Source organism: Adiantum capillus-veneris, chromosome 26 (assembly GCF_014529385.1).
Source record: "Adiantum capillus-veneris isolate H3 chromosome 26, ASM1452938v2, whole genome shotgun sequence".
NCBI classification, from domain to species: domain Eukaryota; kingdom Viridiplantae; phylum Streptophyta; class Polypodiopsida; order Polypodiales; family Pteridaceae; genus Adiantum; species Adiantum capillus-veneris.
The window spans coordinates 74830779-74850901 of NC_140956.1; the positions used below are offsets into that span (position 1 = coordinate 74830779).

Below are 20123 nucleotides of genomic sequence, written 5' to 3' on the forward strand. Positions count from 1 at the left end.
GCTGTACCTGATGTGAAAGTTGTCCAAAAAAAGGAGAAACAAAGCGGGAACAACTTGTGCTATATAGCACAAACCATAGAAGATTGCACAAAATGACAAAATAGCCTGTGCAATACTGCTTGTAGTGGAAATGGAGACCGAAATGAGCCTTTCTTTATTTGGCTTACAAGTTGGTGCACTGTGACAGTATTCTTTTTTTTTAAAAACAATCCATGAGTGCAGGGGAAGGATGACCATGGTCAAATGTAAGGCACATGGAAAAAAAGAGATTAATCACCTAATGCTCAGTATGCAAACTTGTAAAAGCCATTGGCAATTCCATAAATTAGTCAAGGATATTGAGATGTTAGCAAATCTACAAATGTTAATGTCACAAACTTGTTTGCATCACAATTGCACTAATGTAGGATGTTTGTTGCACATTTATACAAGCAATAGTCATGCTAGACCATATGTTATATAACTATTTAAACATGAAGTCCTAGTTCAGAGTACGCGAGGTTTTATATGCGCAGTATTAGGATTTCATAGTAGTGTCGAGTTCTTTTGGCACTTCTTGATTAGTTTGATACTTTACAAGTTTTTCATATGGTGATAGAGAACCAATTCTATTCTTAAAACATTTCACAAGTGCCTTCTTGGTGCGTAGCTATGAAAACTTCAATAATAGCTACGTAGAATAAGAAAAATGTGACGCTATCTGTATCAATTCTATCTTAGACAAAATTATCGGCTATTCCAAATAAGTTGTTATAGATATGCTTTAAGAGTTTATTGAAATCTAATAAATATTCCAAGGCTCATGGTATAAGCTCAATGGTATGTTTGACAAAATGTAGCAATGCATCCATTGTGGGAGACTCGGGACAAATTATTTCCTTTATTACAAATTTCACATAAGAAGATTAATCTTAATCAAGGACTCTTCAAATGTGAAAAAAGCCCACTGAGAAGAATGAGTACTTTCCCAAATCTTGAAAGAACACCTGTCGTGTGGAGTTATCGACCCAAGTCAAAAAACATACTTGAGAAAATTGGGAGAATAAGGGTTTGATAAGCTCTCTCACATAGCTAATTATTGCAGATGAATGCCTCTAAGAAGTGTCCCTTGGTTTCTTTTGGGAAGTCTGCAATATCCTCCTTTGTTTGCTAAATGCCTTCGCTCATAAGGCCTAAAATAGAAGAATTGATTAAGAAAACTTGCTTGTATCAATATCATTAGAAGAGCCCATCAAAGATTATCTTGGTGCTCTTACCAGGATCAACCAATTTACTTGAGGAATAAAGATGAGGCAATGTTCCGGTCAGGAGGATGCAATCCCATTGTGGTTACAAGGATAGGTGAATCAATCTACAATGTGAGTGCATCCAACTGATATGTAGCCAAGTGTAGAGCTTTACTAGCAACAAGTTTTTGTAAGGTTTGGCTACATTTCTCCTGTTAAGCTCGTCAAGCTTTCCTTTGCAGTAGGGAAACTGAACCTCCTCGAGAGTAACACACAAATTTGATAAAAACGTGACAGTTTATGACAGAAAGATGGGAGTCCTATTGTTTGCCTTATACATTTATGATGCTTACAAGGCCAAGACACTTTTATACATGTGAAACACCTAAAGTACAAGGAGGTTTTTGATCCTCAACGAAGTGGCATGGACCCCTTTACAGAAATTCCTCTTCTTCATGAAACCTTCACATCACCCACAACTACTAGGCTTCCTTGTGAACATTGCAAATATCAATTCTTTTTTTGCCTTTACTTTTGAGGCTAGCTATTTCAACAAGGAAAATCAAGAGATGCGAGCATTTTTCGTGGATTTAAAAAAAACATAGCACTTATCAGCATAGCTTCCTTCAAAGGTGATTACAATCTACATGGGAGACATAAAAGCTCAACCCAGTTACTCTAGAAACACCTCCTCCACTATTTCTTAAAACCCTACTCTAGAGAGAGAGAGAGAGAGAGAGAGAGAGAGAGAGAGAGTTGCAAGTCCTCAACATCGACTCAATTTAACAGCAAGCTCTTGTATGTTGGGGCCACTGCCCCATGAGGCAAAATCCAAAGCTAATTGTTGCAACTTGCCAGCCGAGTCCAAAATACCCTCCTCATTGTTAATACCACTTGGATGGGGTAAAGCAAACAAGACCCGGTTCACATCCTCATCAACTTCTACAGAGTATACTTCAGCAAATACCTGCAATCAGAGGACGAGTTCATGAATGCATGCACAGCGCCGCCCATGCAACCATAATATATACTCCACAACTGCTCATGCACAAGAAAATGCACATAAACCCACATACACAAATGCAAAAATTAGGATGCATATACACAAAAGAGAGCACATATATTCGACAAACGCAAGAAATATCAATACCTTCTTTAACTTCTCTGGTACAGTTGTATGGGGAGCTGTAGCCCTAGCCACAAGATTAATCACCAACATTCCACCTTCACACAACCTTTTCCTTGCAGCTGATAGAAAGGACTCTTCCAAAAACTCCATGGGCGGGCAGCTCATGCCAGAGCTAGCAACCAGAAAACAACTTATCAATCCAATCTTGAGAGACCTAAAAAATCTATTAGGTGTAGCCTTTTATTACCTAGAATCATCTGAATCTGCATCAACAATGAGAACGTGAAGGTTGCCTTCGGTATTCAAATTGTCTTCCTTGCTTTCATTGAGAGCATTGGATGATACGTGACCATTTGTATCACTTGCCTTCATCCTCCCCTCAACAACAGTGAGCCCATCACTTATATGAAGCTACAGAACACACAAACAATATGTAAGATGTAAGGTCCTGTAACAAATTTCTGACATCAACATAATCATACAAATGACATTTGTTAGGCTTGAGAGGCCAGTTCTTGACACACCGACTTCCATGCGCACCCATCCATGCGAGAGAGAGAGAGAGAGAGAGAGAGAGAGAGAGAGAGAGAGAGAGAGAGAGAGAGAGAAATGAAATGTTATATTAACGTCTTCAAAAGGCCAAAGTGACCTATGAGACCAGAAAGTTACAATGCGGTGTATCTGATACAAAGTCAGATCGGGGAGGGGGGGGGGGGGGAGAGAGAGATGAAATGAAATGTTATATTAACGTCTTCAAAAGGCCAAAGTGACCTATAAAACCAAAAAGTTACAATGTGGTGGATCTGATACAAAGTATGATTAACAAAATAAAAATACTGTAGAATCCTAAGTTGCTAGATGTGAGCTAAGCAGCTAGCTGGGCTTGTGTAGGATATGGGTAGGGGCCCGGGGGTAGGGGGTGAAGTGAATGAGAGAGAGAGAGAGAGAGAGAGAGAGAGAGAGAGAGATGAAATGAAATGAAATGTTATATTAACGTCTCCGAAAGGCCAAAATGACCTATGAGATCAAAGTTACAATTGGTGAATCTGATATCATGTCTGAGTATGGAAAGTACAAAAAACTAACACTAAAAATATTAAGGAAACGAATCTAAAGCTGATTCGGAATTGAAACGAGATTTTCGGGGGGGGGGGGTTGTGGGTTCAAATGAAATCTCTCATCGGTCGCTGTCGAATCTCATCAACATCCTCCATGGTCAGTACTCTGGTTGGGCGTCTTGCATGTCGAACTTGAGTGATCTGTATCTTCTGCTGCAGCCTTCGTCGATGGTAGGAGACCCCTCGAGGTCGTGGGCGTTTGGATCTGCCTAGCTCAATGGCTCGGTCAATCAACGTACCTCTAGTGTGGGTGGGCTCTGAGATTTGTTGTGGTGACTGCTCCTCTGCCTCTCCCCTGGCTTGTGTAAAGAAATCTGTGATTCGTCTCCGAGACTGTCTGTCCCTGATGTCCTCAGCAAGCTCTCCCTAAGCCTGCGTAGCTCTAGCAGGAACAATCCGAGACATCTCTAATCCTCGTATCTCATAAATCTAGAAAATGGTCCGAAACCCTCTCTGAACAGACAATGGAAGCGGCCACGTATCTCATAGTACGCCGGGCAATGATGTGTAGTGCAGCTCCGTCTCTGGTTCTAAGTGACACAGGTGACATATCCTGGTCCCTGCTGGTACCCCTCGAAATCAGCCAATCTCGATCTGGAGCTGATGTGAGGATGTGCGTATTTGCCCAATAGCACATCGTATCCCATGAGATAAGTGCATATCCATGTATGCAGGCCTAGTCACAAAACCGTCCTCCGTGAGTTGGAGAAGATGCTCTCTGTAAAAGGCCCTGTGTAGGCTGTATCCATGTGCTCTTGGTATCTAGCTGAATCAGATCCTGGCGTATGAGTCCGGTGATCTTTGTCCGTGTGAAATGAAATGATATATTAACGTCTTCAAAAGGCCAAAATGACCTATGAGACCATCAGATACAAAGTGGTGAATCTAATACAATGTCTGAAGTACAAGTACAAAAAGTACTGAAAGTAAAAAATGAAAACTGGAAATGAAGTGTGAAATGTGAAAATGTAGAGTAGGCCCTCAATGACAATCTGGGTGCCGTGTCTCTGATCCTCTGCTGGAGTCTCCGTCGATGGAGTGTGCTCCTGTGTCTCAGTCGTGGTCGTCTCGATCTCCCGAGCTCAGTCGCCCTGTCAATGAGGGTGCCTCTGGTACGAATGCGGGTACAACCCTGTGCTGGTGGTTGGTCTCTTGGCTCCCTCGATCCAAAGAAGTCTGTGATCTGTCTCTACGACTGTCGTACTCCATGTCTCCTCAACAGACTATCTCTATGTCGGTGTAGCTCAAGTAGATATAAGCCAAGGCATCTCTGATCCCGATACCTCATGACTCTATCTAGGGGTCCAAAACCCTCCCTGAATAAGCAATGGAAGCGCCCTCGTATCTCATAATACACAATGCAGTGGCATATGTAGTGTAGCTCTGTCTCTGGCTCTCTACCGCAGAGTTGACATATCCTAGACTCCGGTGGTATCCCTCTGAATCTACCCGTCTCAATCTCAAGCTGGTGTGAAGATGTGCGAATCTGACCAATAGCACATTGTAGACCATGAGACAAATGAGTGTCCATGTAGCTCGGACGAGTCACAAACCCATCTCCCGAAAGTTGGAGAAGGTGCTCTTTGTAGAAAGCCATCTTCGTGCCCAACTCCTGCATCGGCTCTACCCATGTCCTCCTGGTGTCCAACTATATAAGATCCTGACGAATGAGTCTAGTGATCTCCGTCCGTGTGACTGGCAGGGAGGGTGCATCCAGGGAATACTGAAAAGGAGGCAATCCATCCATGCTGAGACCATGCCTCTAAAACCATGAGGTCATCTGCGCATACCAACATGATGCGTCTCCCTGCATTGCTAACTGTCTAGAGGACTCAAGAGCCAATCTAGTATATCTGCCTCTATGTGTATCCCATAGACTGTGCATAAAGGACACTGATGTGGTAAGAGCCTCAATCTCTATAGGAGGGGCGGCTACCTCCGCTCGAATAATCGCATGTGGTACGGAGGCCTTGGCTCTAATCATCTGGGATATCATAAATACCAAGGGTCTCTCCATGTTCCTCCAACTGTCATGATTCACAGATGGTCCCCAAACCTGGACCCCATAAAGCATAGCTGAAGCAACCAAAGTATCAAAGAGCCATAGCTTTGTTCATGGTTCTCAAAACTGAACCTGCGAACACATCCTCTGTAGCCCTCCCAATGCTGCATAGGCTCTGGACAGTCTAGTCTCTGTGAGAGATAGGGAGGGTGCATCCAGGGAGTATTGAAACGGAGGCAATCTGTCCATGCTGAAACTATGTAACTGGAACCATGCTGTCATCTGTCCATACCGACATGCTCTATCGCCTTGTAGTGCTAGTTGTTGAGATGACTCCAGGGCAACAGCATATCTGTCCCTTGGGAGATCCCATAAACTGTTGATAAAGGATACTGATCTAGTCAATGCCTCAACCACGAGGGGGGCGGGGGGGGGGGGGGGGGCGCGGTGGCTAGCTCGGCTCGCATAATCTCATGCGGCACTAAGGCCTAGCCCGAATCATCCGAGCGATCATAGAGACCAGAGGCCTCTCCATATATCTCCATCCATCTGTGTTGCCAAATTTCTCATGATGATCTACTGAGGGTCCTTATACCTGAACTCCGTAGAGCATAGCTGAGGTCACTAGAGTGTCAAAAAGCCAGAGCTTGTTCACGGTCCCTGGAACTGAACCTGAACACATCCTCTCCAGTCCTCCCAAGGCTGCAAATGCTCTCGTCAGTCTAGTCTCTGATGCTCTCCTCAGTGAAAACACCGGTCCACCGAAAACTACCAAGATAGGTATATATGTATCTGTGTACTCCACAGTCTCCTGGCCATACGTAAATGTGGGTGCTGACCTCCTGACCCACTGTGGTGTGGTGTTGAGCACCATAACCTTGGTTTTCCCAAGGTTGACAGACAATCCACTGTCACGAGCAAATGTATGCAAAGCATCTAAATGACGTTGCATCCCCTCTGGAGAGTCAGAAATCAACACAATATCATCAGCATATAGTAACAACGGAATCCATGTCCTTGCTAGCTGAGCTCCTCTATCTCCCTAACGCTCTACATAGTCTGAAAACTCATCCACATACATCCCAAAAAGAGTTGGAGATAGGGGGCATCCCTGCTTCACTCCAATAGTGGAGTGGACCATGTCAGACATTCCCTCAATAATGCGTACCCGCCCCATCAATGTCCTATATAAAGCCAGAATACCCCATATCAGCTCTATAGGCACACGCATGTCCTGTAGTCTGCGTATAAGTCTTGCTCTTGGCACTGTGTCAAAAGCTTTGCGGAAATCCACAAAGCTACAGTAGATCCTCTTGCCATGGTGTCTACCCCCCTCAATAATAGCTCTGAGTGTTAGAATCTGGTCAAGAGTATCATGGAGCGTCTCTATCAATATTTGAGTGAGTTCATCTAGTGGCCGTCCCGGCTCCTGAGTGCATACTTGCCTGTATATCGCATCCATATACACAGAATCCGTCTCCCTCATGAAGGTATAAGGACCTCTCCTAATGGAGTTGTGCTGAACTGGAACGTAAGAGTGAAAGACAAGATAGCATGATCAACTGCTACTCCAACTGGCCTAGTGCCCACCATGAAATCCTGAAAGAATGGAATCAGACCTGGTTGGGCCATAACATAATCCACTGTACTAGCACCATGTTGATGTGGGAAGCATATAAAACCTTCAGCTGTCGAAAATCTTTGTAGGCCATTCAAAATGGCAAATCTATGTGCAGTTCCCATATGCCATACTCAGTGTACTCCTCATCTTGTGATAGTTTGGATAGGCCCATCTCTGTAACGTCCAGCTCCCTAAGCACTCATCGGAAGTATCATAAAATTGTCTAGTGATGGGCAGTCCTAGCATTGAAGTCCCCTAATGTGATAATGTCACCGTCCTTGGAAAACTCCCATATGTCATCATCCAAAATAGCAAAGGGGACTGTCCTCTAGGTCATGCATATACTGACGTATTAGGAGGAAAGTAACAAATAGCAATGTAGAGGTATCTGCCTGTCTCTGCCCTTACCTTACCCACATTTACCTAGCCTACTCATCCTTGCACGCTATACATATCAATGGCTGCAACTCCTCCCTGAATAAAACTGCCACTCCCCCTAAGCCCCGTCCTCGATGCTCCGATCTGGTCTCCTGTCTGCAAGCTGTCTCCCATCTATATTCGCTCACCTGTGGCATGAATTGCCCACGAGCTTGATGCGTCTCAGAATAGAAAATGATGTCTCTCCCAGTGAAACCATCCTCAAAGGCACCTACATCAAGATAGAGTGGCCCATTACAATTCCAGGTTGCCATCTTTAGTGTGGTCCCATAGGTCTCACACCGTCATGCGGAGCGCCGCCCCAATAACGCCACCCTTCCATCCCTGTAAAAAGCAATCTTCCCTTTCTCCCTTGCTGCTCTAATTTCCGGCATTACCTCTTGCATATGAGCAATCTACGAGAGGGTGAGGTCATCTCCAAGAAAGATGCATGTCTTCTTTAGAGTTGGTCTCTTCTTCAAGTAGTCCTTCGCTTCCATGGAGGGAGGGGAATTGGAGGATGAGTGCCCTTTCCTTCGAGGTTTCCCCGTTGCTCCCACTTTTCTTATTGCCCACTCTCCAAGCCCTCGTATGCGTATGCTCGTTAACCCCCACCAAAGTTATGAGTTCTTTCACCTCTTCATCCACATTATCTTGGTCTCTGAGGACACATATCCTTACGTGTAAGGCCCGCACACGTCTCCTTTGCTCCTCACTAGTCAGGTTAATGATGGTTGTCTTCTGCTTTTTGTTGGGTCTTTGTAATGACATCTACCCACGAGGTTGTCATTTCTTTTTGTTGCTCCTCACCTTCTTTGATGGCCCGCACTTGTTCTTTAATCGTGTTAAGCTTCTTCGATCACTGAGGGTTGAAGCTCTCCCTCTTCGAGGACATTATGCAATCGCACCTCTACAAGCTCTTTCTTGAGTAGTGCGTTTCCTCATCTTGGGCCTTCACACGATCTTCAAGTGTATGTATCGTGCTTTCCTGTGCCGACACGCACTCGTTGAGTGCCTTAATAGTACCTAGGAGGTGGTGGTTGATCTTGTTGATGGACTCGCTCATTTCTTCTTTGCATTTTTGAATGGCATCCTCCATCGGGTCATCCTTGCCATTTTGTTTCCTCATGATTGAAGGCCGCAAAAAGGAAAGGGAGAGAAATTGAATGAAGTGAAGAAAAAGACAAAGTGTGAAAAGGGAGGGGGGAGGGGGAGGGGAGGGGAGGGGGGGGAAATGGGGAGCTGGGTGGATAAAAACCCGCACTCACATAATTGAAGAGAGAAAAAATCGGTTCTCTCTCTCTCTCTACATTTTCTCTCTACGTACTTTCTTTCCACATTCTCTCTCTCTCTCTCTCTCTCTCTCTCTCTCTCTCTCTCTCTCTCTCTCTCTCTCTCTCTCTCTCTCTGCTCTTTTTTCCTCGATTTCTCTCTCTACGTACGGGACAGCAAGGGGGGACAGGGCTGCAGAGGGAGAGTGCGAGGGGGGCGGGGCAGCAGGGGGGCAGGGGGGGGGGGGGGTGTGTGCAGGGTAGCAGGGGAAGCACAAGGAGGGGGCAGTGCAGCAGGGGAGAGCGCGAGGAGGGGGGAGGTGAGCACAAGGGTGCAGGGCAGCAGGGGAGGGCGCGAGGGGGCAGCAAGGGGAGGTGAGCACGAGGGTGCAGGGCAGCAAAGAAGGGCGCGAGGGGGCAGCAGGGGGAGGAGAGAGAGAGAGAGAGAGAGAGAGAGAGAGAGAGAGAGAGAGAGAGAGAGAGAGAGAGAGAGAGAGAGAGAGAGCGGGGTAGCAAGGGAGAGCGCGAGGAGGGGGCGGGGCTGCAACAGGGCAACAGGGGGAGAGAGAAATGAAAATGAAATGAAATGTTATATTAACGTCTTCAAAAGGCCAAAATGACCTATGAGACCAAAGCGTTACAATGTGGTGAATCTGATACAAAGTCAGAGTAACAAAATGAAATGACAAAATGATAAAATGATAAAATAAAAGTACTATGGGATCCTAAACTGGTAGGTGTGAACTAAGCAGCTAGCTGGGATAGCTAAATCACAAGTCACAAGAAATCCAGCATCGGTCGTTGGCGGATCTCATCAATCTCCTCCATGGACAGTAGTCTGACCGGGCGTCGTCCATGTCGGGCCAAAGTGATCCGAATCCTCTGATGTAGCCTCCGTCGATGATGTGTAGTCCTCCGCAGTCATGGGCGTCTAGATCTCCCCAGCTCAGTCGCTCGATCGATCAATGTGCCTCTGGTGTGAGGCGACAAGATCTGCTGTGGTAGTAGCTCCTTTGGTGTCCAGTGTCTGCTCTAAAGAAGTCTGTGATGTGTCTCTGAGACTAGCTAGCCTCTCCTCTCATCAGGCTTTCTCTGTGTCTACGCAACTCGAGCAGGAACAAACCCAGGCATCTCTGATCCTCGTACCTCATGACTCTGGAGAGTGGTCCAAAGCCCTCTCTGAACAAGAAGTGGAAGCAGCCTCGTATCTCGTAGTAGACGGGGAGTGGCATGTGTAGTGTAACTCTGTCTCAAGCTCCATGTCACACAGGGTGCATGCCCTGGCCTCTGTTGGCACTCCGCTGTATCTCCCAGTCTTGATCCGCAGCGGGTGTGAGGATGTGCGTATCTGGCCAATGGCACACCGTATCCCATGAGACAGGTGGGTGTCCATGTATTTGGGCCTCGTCACAAAACCGTCCGCCGTGGGAGAAGATGCTCTCTGTAGAAAGCCATCTTCGCACCCAGCTCCTATGTTGGCTGTACTCATGTCCTCTAGAGAGAGAGAGAGAGAGAGAGAGAGAGAGAGAGAGAGAGAGAGAGAGAAGAAGAAGAAGAAGAGAATTTTAACATTGTAGGAAACTATCCCATGAGAGAGATGAAATAAAATGTTATTTACATTTGTCTGACACCTAGAGAGAGAGAGAGAGAGAGAGAGAGAGAAAGAGAGAGAGAGAGAGAGAGAGAGAGAGAAAGAAAGAAAGAAAGAAAGAAAGATTTTTAACGTCTATGTCAGGCCGAAATCGGCCTATGAGACAAATCAAATGTACATGGCGTGTATGTCATCCGTCTATCGGAAAGACAAATGAAACAAAACTGATACAAAACTGAACTGAATGTAGGTAATGGAGTATCTGAGGAGGGATGGGGCTCTATCTCTAGGGGTATATGCATGTCTATATGCTCAAGGTAGTACAATCATGAGAATGCATCAAGCTCTCTAGCTCCATCCTGTACAAATGGGGGGATGTAAGATGTGGTACATGGGCGGGGCTGGTGCCAAGGCTACCCGGATGAAAGCTGTCGGGTCGGCCCTCATCTGAGCTACTCGCTCCTCAGTGGCACGGCGCTCCCGGGTTCGGATCTCCTCGATCTGTCGGTGGTGGGAGCTCACGCCTCTGTAGCCTGTGACTCGTGGTCGTCGTCTAGCTCGGTTCACCTCCGCCTGTGGGAGTGTCACTCCTCTCTGAGTATCTGGTGAGGTAGGGGTGGCAATCCTCTGAAAGAAGTCTGTGAGCTGCGACTGTCTCCCCTCTGTCTGTGTAGCTGTGCGTGGCTGTAGTAGTGTGTCCCGATGGCTCTGTATCTCTAGTAAGAAACGTCCGAGCTGTCTCTGATCTCGAGAGTCCATGATCTCTCGGAGAGTGGGCTGTCCTCTGAATAAGGCCTCATACCTGCCTCTGATCTCAGTGTATGCTCTGCATCTACATACAAAGTGCTCCTCACTCTCCACCTCCTCTGTGCAGGCTCTGCAGACTCGCTCCTCCCTGGGAACACCAGTATGTCTCCCGATCTCAATCTCTAACCTGTGTGAAGCCACTCTCAGCTGACCAATCGCCACCCGTGAGCTATGTGGCATATATGTGTCCATATAGCGTGGTCTCTGTATGAACCCCCCAGACAATATGGTGAGAAACTGGTCTCTGTAATCTGACATCCTCGTCCCCAAGCCAGGTGACTCCCAGACTCTCCTAGTGTATAGCTGCCACAGATCCTGTCTCAATACCAAGTTTCTCTCACTGCGAGAGAGGTGAACAGATGGTGAGTGGGGGTCGTACTGGAATGGTGGTAGGCTCTCCATGTCAAGACCGTGTCCCTCAAACCATGCTCTGACCTGTGAGTACCAAGCTCTCGCATGCCCACTCTCTGATAGCTGTATAGCTGCCTCAAATGCTCTACGAGTAAGTCTGTCAGGAGGTACCTCTCTCATCCTCTGGATGAAGCAGACTGTCTGGAATAATGCCTCTACAACCATAGGTGGTGTGGCGAGCTCGGCTCTAATAATGTCATGTGGCACTGTCTTCTTGCTGCGGAGCAAGCGTGAGATCATACATACCTGTGGCCTCTCAAGCTGTGTCCACTGGTCATCTGTCAATCCTGGTGCCCATACTGCCGCCAAGTACATCAGGGCCGGGGTGACTAAGGTGTCAAAAAGCCAGCCCTTCGTGCGGGGCTCCTGAAAGTGTGCCTGGTGGCATCTCCGCTCTAGCATGGTCAGAGCTGCATATCCTCGGGTGAGCCTGTCAGCAGCAGCCTGCCTCATAGTGAAGGGTCCTGGTAGGCTGGTGAATGTGATGCCAAGATAGACATAGGAGGTGACTACATCAACCTGTCCTCCTGCTGCTGTGAAGGTGGCAGCGCTCCTCACTGCACTGGATGTGTGAAAGATCATGACCTTGGTTTTGCCAAGGTTCACAGTCAACCCCTTGTGTGTGTTGAATTCGTCCAAGGCCTCAAGATGGCGTTGCAAGCCCTCAGGTGACTCTGAAATCAACACAATATCATCAGCATATAACATGATGTGGACCGGAGTACCTGCCAAGTCGCTCCCCTCTCCCCCTGCTCGTAGTATGTAGTCGGAGATCTCGTCGATGTAGAGCCCAAAGAGTGTCGGGGAGAGTGGGCATCCTTGCTTAACACCAATGGTGCTAGCAATGGTCTCTGAAAAGCCGCCTGGGCAACGAACTCGACCCGTCACCCTCTCGTAGAGAGTATATATGGCCCAAATCATCTCTGTCGGTACCCCAATGCTGTGAAGGCGCTGGAAGAGTCTCTCGCGTGGGACTGTGTCAAAGGCCTTGCGGAAATCCACAAAGCAGCAGTAAAGCCTCTTCTTCCGCGCCTTTGCCCCATCAATGAGGCAGCGCAGAACGAAGATGTGGTCAGTGGTGGAGAAAGCTCGTCTGAAACCTGCCTGGCCTGGAGCTCGTAAACCCTCGGTCTCTGCGTAGCAGCTAAGCTGTGCCTCAAGTACTGCTCCATATAGCTTGGCCATCGTGTGGCCAATCATGATAGTCCTGTAGTTCCCTGGGTCCAGGGTGTCGCCAGATTTGTGGATAGGCACTATGGTGTGCTGTGTCCACTCCTCTGGGAAGCCCTCCCCTATAGCCCGGTTGAAGACATGTGCAATCAACGGGGCTATAGTGGAGGCCGCATAAATGATGTGCTCACTCTGTAATCCAGTGTGGTCAGCTGATCGTCTGTGCTGCATGCGGCGTATGGCCCTCTCTACCATCTCTGCTGTAAAGAAGGAGGAGCACGTGGGGCGTGGCTCATGTGGCTGTGGGATAGGAGGCTGCCCTGGCACCTCATAGAGGCGCTCTGCATAGTCATGCCATATCTGTGGATCCTCAATAGCTGTGGTCGGACGTGGCTCGCGCAGGGTGCGCCATGCCGTCGCGCTATCTATGCTCATGAATAGGCGGTATAGCTCAAGCTCCTGTGCCTCTTCGAATGCTCGCCGCTTTTGGCGTGTCAGCGTCTTCATATCTCGTATGGCCTCTCTCTCTGTGATCTCTCCTAAGGCTCGCCGTGCACGGAGGCGTCGGTATAACTCTCTGCACTCATCATCATACCAGCGGTTCTGAGGCATAGTCCCGGGGGGGGGAGTGCGTCCTGTGTGAGTGGTGTGTGGAAAAGAGCTAATAGCTGAAGTGTGGAGAACGGAAGAGATATGTGATGTGAGAACTGAGAGTGGTGTGGATGGGTGGAGGAGGCATAGGCCATGCTCGACCTCGGCTGAGTAAAGAGAGGCTAGCTCATGTGTGAAATGGATGGTGGTGTGTGGAGTGTGTGCTGTGGAGCTATGTGGGATGGTATCTCCGGTGATGGAGAAAGAGAGGTATGTGTGGTCGGCTCCGATGGGTATGGGTGGAATGGTGAAGGATGTGATAAGGTGTGTAGCCTCCCTGGGTCCCAGAATATAGTCGACTGTACTCCCCCCTCCCTCTGTAACTCCATGTGGCATACAAGTCAGGCCCCCTGAGGTGGGCCACTGGGCCATCCCGTTATAAATAACGAAACGGTGCTGGGAGCCAAGTCGAAGTAGGTGTCGTCCGTAGGCTGTGACTGGAGCTCTGTCTGCTGTATCTCTCATAGTAGCCTCCTCATCTAAAGTGTGTAGTGCCTCTGGGTCCTCGTGGTCATATGTCTCACACTGCTCACTGCGCGTACGAGCATTGAAGTCTCCCATAAGGAAGACTTCACCCAGTGTGGAGTACTCCATAATCTCCTCCGTGAGGCATGCGTACGGTGACTCCTGCTCAATAGGGGCGAATCTGGAGCCTGTGGGAGCAAAGTAGCAAAGGGCAATGTAGACGATCCTGTCTCGTGATAGCTCGAGGCGAATCCACATGTATCGGGCCTGTGGGTCCCGGGCAACAATCTGTAGTCTGCTGTGAAGCCCCTGTCTAAAAAGTATAGCCACTCCTCCTGAACCGCGAGTGGTGTGCTGGCGCATACATCCCCGATGTAGAGACTCCCATTGGAAACCATGTATCCGTGGTAACCCTCTCTCTGGGCTCTCGTGTGTCTCTGTAAGTAGAATGATGTCTCGACCTCTCATCACCTCCTCAAGTCTCTCTGGGTGTGTCCATAGGTCTCCATTGCAATTCCAAACCGTGGCATGAATCTCCTCGTGTGTCCCACAGGCCGCGAGTCCCTATGCGATGGTCTTGCCATCAATGATAACCCTACCATCTCGATATACTGCCTTCTTCCCTTCTTTGCGGGCCTGGTGGACTCTAGGCATGCACGTGCGGCGGTGATCTTGTTGCATCTTTGTGAGGTCATCATCAAGATAAATCGGGGGGCCCTCTAGCCCTCTCAAGATGACCCTCTTTCGGAGGAAAGAAGTTCGAGACTCCTCGGAGGCGAATTGGAGGATGAGAGCTCTCTTCTTTGGATCTTTGCCGGCTCTCCAAACTTTGGAGAAAGGGATCTCTTCTTCCTTGTATCCCACTTTCTTGCATAAGGCTTTCCCATCGCTCTCGGGTGTGGACCCTTCTTCTTCTTTGATGCCGGTCACTCGCACATTGAGACGGCGAGCTTGTCGCATTTTCTCCTCCTCGATGGTTGTGTGTACGATGAGTACCTCATCTTTTTGGGCTTCCTCTCTTGCTACCTTCTTGATATTCTTTTTGACCACTTCGACCCATCCTTCTTTGGTGGCTTCTAATTTGTCCTCAATGCTTGCGGTGAGGGCTTTGGTGATCTCCTCCTTGAGGGCTTCCTTAGCCTCCTCTTTAATCTCTCCTTCCTCGGGGGTGAGGGATGTGATGGAAGCATGAAGGAGGTCGATTTGTGCCTTCATCTCTTCTTGCTCTTTCCTCCATCTCTCCCTCTCCTTCTCGTTCTCCCGTGCCCTTCTCTCCTTCTCCTCTTTGAGGTTTTGGATTTCCGCTCTCATGTCCTCTTTTTCTTCGTTCCATAGCTTGATGAAGGTGGCTTTCTCCTCCCTCCATATCTCTCTCTCCATCCACCATTCTTTCATGTCCTTCTCCAATTGTGCAAGCCTCTTGTTCGTGAGCATGAAGGTTGTCTTCATTGTTGATTTCGGCGTCTTGATGATGGGGGAAGACATAGTTGTATTCGGAGCTACCCTCTCTTCATATTGTGAAGAAGAGGGGAGAAGGGGAGTACGTGTATGTATGCGTGTATGTGTGTAGTGTGTGTGTGGGTATGTAACCGTGTGTGTGTGTGTGTGTGTGTGTGTGAGAGAGAGAGAGAGAGAGAGAGAGAGAGAGAGAGAGAGAGAGAGAGAGATGGCTGTGTGAGGGGGAGGCTGGGGGCAGTTCAGCAGCAGGCGGCAACAGCAGGCGGGGGCAATGGCGGGAGCGACGCAACAGGGGGAGTCGGCAGCGAATGGCAGCGGCGGCAGGGGCGGCAGTGGCAGGTGGGGCTGCAGCAGCGGCTGTGCCGCGAACTGCTACAGCTGGGGGTGGGCAGCGCGCGGACACGCAGGGCAGCAAGGGGCGGCACCAGAGAGAGAGAGAGAGAGAGAGAGAGAGAGAGAGAGAGAGAGAGAGAGAGAGAGAGAGAGAGAGAGAGAGAGAGAGAAATGAAATGTTATATTAACGTCATCAAAAGGCCATAGTGACCTATGAGACCAGAAAGTTAGAAGGTGGTGGATCTGATACAAAGTCAGAGTAACAAAATAACAACAGTACAAAACAAAGATATATACTATGGGATCCTAGACTGGTTGATGTGAACTAAGCAAAAAATGGGCGGCTTGCTGGGATAGCTGAATCACAGGAGATCTAGCTTCGGTCGTTGGCGGATCTCATCAATCTCCTCCATGGTTAGTAGTCTGACCGGGCGTCGTGCATGCCTGGCCAGAGTGCTCCAAATCTTCTGACGTAGCCTCCATCGATGCTGTGTAGTCCTCCGCAGTCGTGGGCGCCTAGATTTCCCCACTTCAGTCGCTCGGTCGATCAGTGTGCCTCTCGTGTGAGACAAGGGGGAGCTCTGTTGTGGGAGTGGCTCTTGCGGCTGTCCCGTGTCTGCTCTGAAGAAGTCTGTGATCCGTCTTTGAGACTGGCTAGCCTCGCCACTCATCAGGCTATCTCTGTGTCTGCGCAGCTCGAGCAAGAACAAACCCAGGCATTTCTGATCCTCGTATCCCATGACTCTTGAGAGTGGTCCAAAACCCTCTCTGAACAAGCAATGGAAGCGGCCTCGTATCTCGTAGTAGACGGGGCAGCGGCATGTATAATGCAACTCTGTCTCAGGCTCCATGTCACACAAGGGGCATGTCCTGGCCTCTGCTGGTACTCCGCTGTATCTCCCAGTCTCAATCCGCAGCTGGTAAGAAGATGTGCGTAACTGGCCAATAGCACATCGTATCCCATGAGACAAGTGGGTGTCCATGTATCTGGATCTCGTCACAAAACCATCCTCCGTAAGCTGGAGAAGATGGTCTCTATAGAAAGCCATCTTCGTGCCCAATTCAAGTGTTGACTGTATCCATGTCCTCCTGGTGTCTAGCTGGGTCAGGTCTTGGCGGATGAGCTTGGTGATCTCTGACTGTGTAAGAGTGAGAGATGGTGCATCCAATGAGTACTGGAATGGTGGCAGCCTGTCTATGTTGAACCCATGCGCCTGAAACCATGATGCCATCTCCCCATACCAGCATGTTGTATCTCCTTGCATGGCTAACTGTCGAGAGGACTCAAGTGCAATGCGAGCATATCTGTCTCTAGGAAGTTCCCATGTGCGGTTTATGAAGGAGACTGATCTGGTGAGCGCCTCAACCACTAGTGGGGGGGCCGCTAGCTCTGCTCGGATAATGGCCCGTGGTACTGATGCCTTGGCTCTTTGACACTTTGGTGGCTTCAGCATTGCTCTATGGAGCTGAGATATGGGGACCTTCATTGGATCACCATGGGAGGCCGGGTCGCACAGATGGATGGGGGAACATGGAGAAACCTCTCGTCTATATGATCTCGCGGAGGCGGAGAGAGAGAGAGAGAGAGAGAGAGAGAGAGAGAGAGAGAGAGAGAGAGAGAGAGAGAGAGAGAGAGAAATGAAACGAAATGAAATGTTATATTAACGTCTTCAAAAGGCCAAAGTGACCTATGAGACCAGGAAGTTACAATGCGGTGTATCTGATATCAAGTCACATTAACAAAATAAATTAAACTAGGGATAACAAGATATAAATACTGTGGAATCCTAAACTAAGCGGATAGGTGTGAAAGGCGAAAGGCGTGAATCGTGTGAACTGAGCTATACAATGTGTAGACAATTTGGGAGGTAAGTAGAAATCTATCTGCATAGAGATCCATCTTCATCTGCACTATGGACGACGAAAAAGTATGGCTCGAATCCTTTGCTGTAGCCTCCTTCGAAACTGTGTAGCTCCTCTTCTCCATCGGGGTCGTCTAGATCTCCCTAGCTCCAATGCACGGTCTATTAGAATGCCAGTAGTGCGGGTAGACCTCTCTACTGTTGGTTGCTCCTCTGTCTGTTCTTCTGGGTGTACAGTATCTAGTGTAAAGAAATCTGTGATCTGTACCTGGGGTTGTCTCTCTTCAGCTCTCCTCAGTAAAGTTTCTCTATGCCTGTGTAGCTCAAGTAGATATAGCCCAAGACATCTATGATCCTCATAACTCATGACCCTAGATAGTGGCCCGAAACCTTCTCTGAATAGACAATGAAAACGGCCTCGTATCTCATAGTACACTGTGCAATAACATATGTAGTGTACCTCTGTCTCTGGCTCTAGATGGCATAAGCGGCATATCCTGCTATCTGCTGGTGTCCCTCTGAATCTGCCAGTCTCAATCTCGAGCTGATGTGAGGACGTGCGTATCTGGCCAATGGCTCATCTGACACCATGAGAAAGATGCCTATCCATATAGCTAGGTCGAATCACAAACCCATCCTCCGTGAGGTGGAGAAAATGCTCTCTATAGAAAGCCGTCTTTGTGCCCAACTCCTGTATCGGCTCTATCCATGTCCTCCTCGTGTCCAGCTGAATCAGATCCTGACGAATGAGTCTATTAATCTCTACCTGTGTCAAAGACCTCAAGGGTGCCTGTAGAGAGTATTGAAAAGGAGGCAACTTGTCCATGGTGAAACCATGTGTCTGAAACCATGATGCCATCTGTGCATACCAGCATGATGTATCCCCATTAAGAGCTAATTGTCTGGAGGACTCTAGAGCCACCCTGGCATATTTGTCTCTGGTAGTATCCCACAGACTGTGAACAAAGGAGACTGATCTAGTAAGTGCCTCAATCACCATAGGGGGAGCAGCTAATTCCGCTCGAATGATATCATGCGGTACGGAAGCCTTGGCTCTAATCAGTCGAGAGATCATAGATACCAGGGAGAGAGAGAGAGAGAGAGAGAGAGAGAGAGAGAGAGAGAGAGAGAGAGAGAGAGAGAAGAAGAGAATTTTAACGTTGTAGGAAACTATCCCATGAGAGAGAGATGAAATGAAATGTTATTTACATTTGTCTGACACCTAGCGAGAGAGAGAGAGAGAGAGAGAGAGAGAGAGAGAGAGAGAGAGAGAGAGAGAGAGAGAGAGAGAGAGAGAGAGATGAAATGAAATACAACGTCTTCTAAAGGCCAAAATAACCTATGAGACCAAAGAGTGAAGCTAATACAAGGTCTGGATAAAAAGAAAGAAACTAACTGAACAGAAACACGACTAAAGCTGTAAAAGGTGGGTATCAAGAGCTTGAGGGGTACATATACAAAAGGTGGGTGTGTATCTCAGAGAACAGATAAAAAATGGTGGATATGTGTGTATCAAAACCTAGAGATGGCTCGCATCGATCGGTGCATGATCGTATCAATGTCCTCCATGATGAAAGTCTGCCACGTATCACTTCTTTTAAGCAACAATGTGGTCCTGCTTTATTTACAAGGTTTTAGGTCCCTTGGCCGGGTCCCATAAGTTGAAAGGGGTAAGGTTTTTAATCCTAACCCCTTCCGGGCCTATTGGTCATATCTGTATGTTGGTAAAACTTCTGCTTCTTTAAGTTGGTCCGGGCGCTATTCTTTAGGCCATGCCATGTCATGACTTTGTGACACCTCTCCTCAGTCGTGGGCGTTTCGATCTCCCTAGATCCAATGCTCGGTCAATGAGAGTACCGCGGGTATGAGTATGAGCTGAGCTTCGCAGTGGTGGCTGCTCCTCTATCTATCAAATGTCTAGTGTGAAGAAATCAGTAATTTGTCTTCGAGATTGTCTCTCTGTCTCATCGGTCACCATCTCTGCATAGATACAGTCCAAGACATCTCTGGTCTTGATAGCTCATGACTCCAAAGAAGGGTCCAAAGCCCTCTCTGAATAGATTGGAAGCGACCCGTATCTCGTACTACACTGTGCACTGACATATATAATGCATCTCCATCTCTGGCTTTGTATGGCATAGGCGGCATGTCTTGCTAGTTGCTGGTATCCCTCTGAATCTATCAAGCTGGTGTGAAGATGTCCGTATCTGACCAATGGCACACCGTAACCCACGAGATCGATGTGTATTCATATAGCTAGATCAAATCACAAACCCATCCCCTGTGAGTTGGAGAAAATGCTCTCTATAGAAAGCCATCTTCGTGCCCAATTCCTGTGTCAACTCTATCCATGTCCTCCTGATGTCCAATTGGGTCGGGTCCTTTCGAATGAGTCTAGTAATCTCCACCCAAGTAAGAGATAGTGATGGTGCATCAAGGGAGTATTGATAGGGAGGAAAGCTGTCCATGCTGAAGCCAAGTATCTGGTGTTAAAGTTATGGTCCTCAAGTGAGCTGCCCAATGTGATCCCAATATTTATTATATCTTTCAGGTATTTTTTGTACTTATTTGTCAAAGTCTGGGTAGGGCAA

At 48.0% G+C, this 20123-nt stretch overlaps 1 protein-coding gene across 1 annotated transcript in view; it reads right to left on the reverse strand.

Moving 5' to 3' along the window:
* Nucleotides 1-1695: 1695 nt before the first annotated feature.
* LOC147423667 (uncharacterized) overlaps nucleotides 1696-20123 on the reverse strand; it is a 113238-nt gene continuing 94810 nt past the window's right edge. The window contains exons 14-16 of the mRNA XM_086501680.1: nucleotides 2603-2766; nucleotides 2377-2527; nucleotides 1696-2193 (exon numbers count right to left, since the gene is read on the reverse strand). Of these exons, the coding sequence (XP_086357806.1) occupies nucleotides 1993-2193; nucleotides 2377-2527; nucleotides 2603-2766 (516 nt within the window). The 3' untranslated portion in view covers nucleotides 1696-1992. The remainder of the gene's footprint in view (nucleotides 2194-2376; nucleotides 2528-2602; nucleotides 2767-20123) is intronic.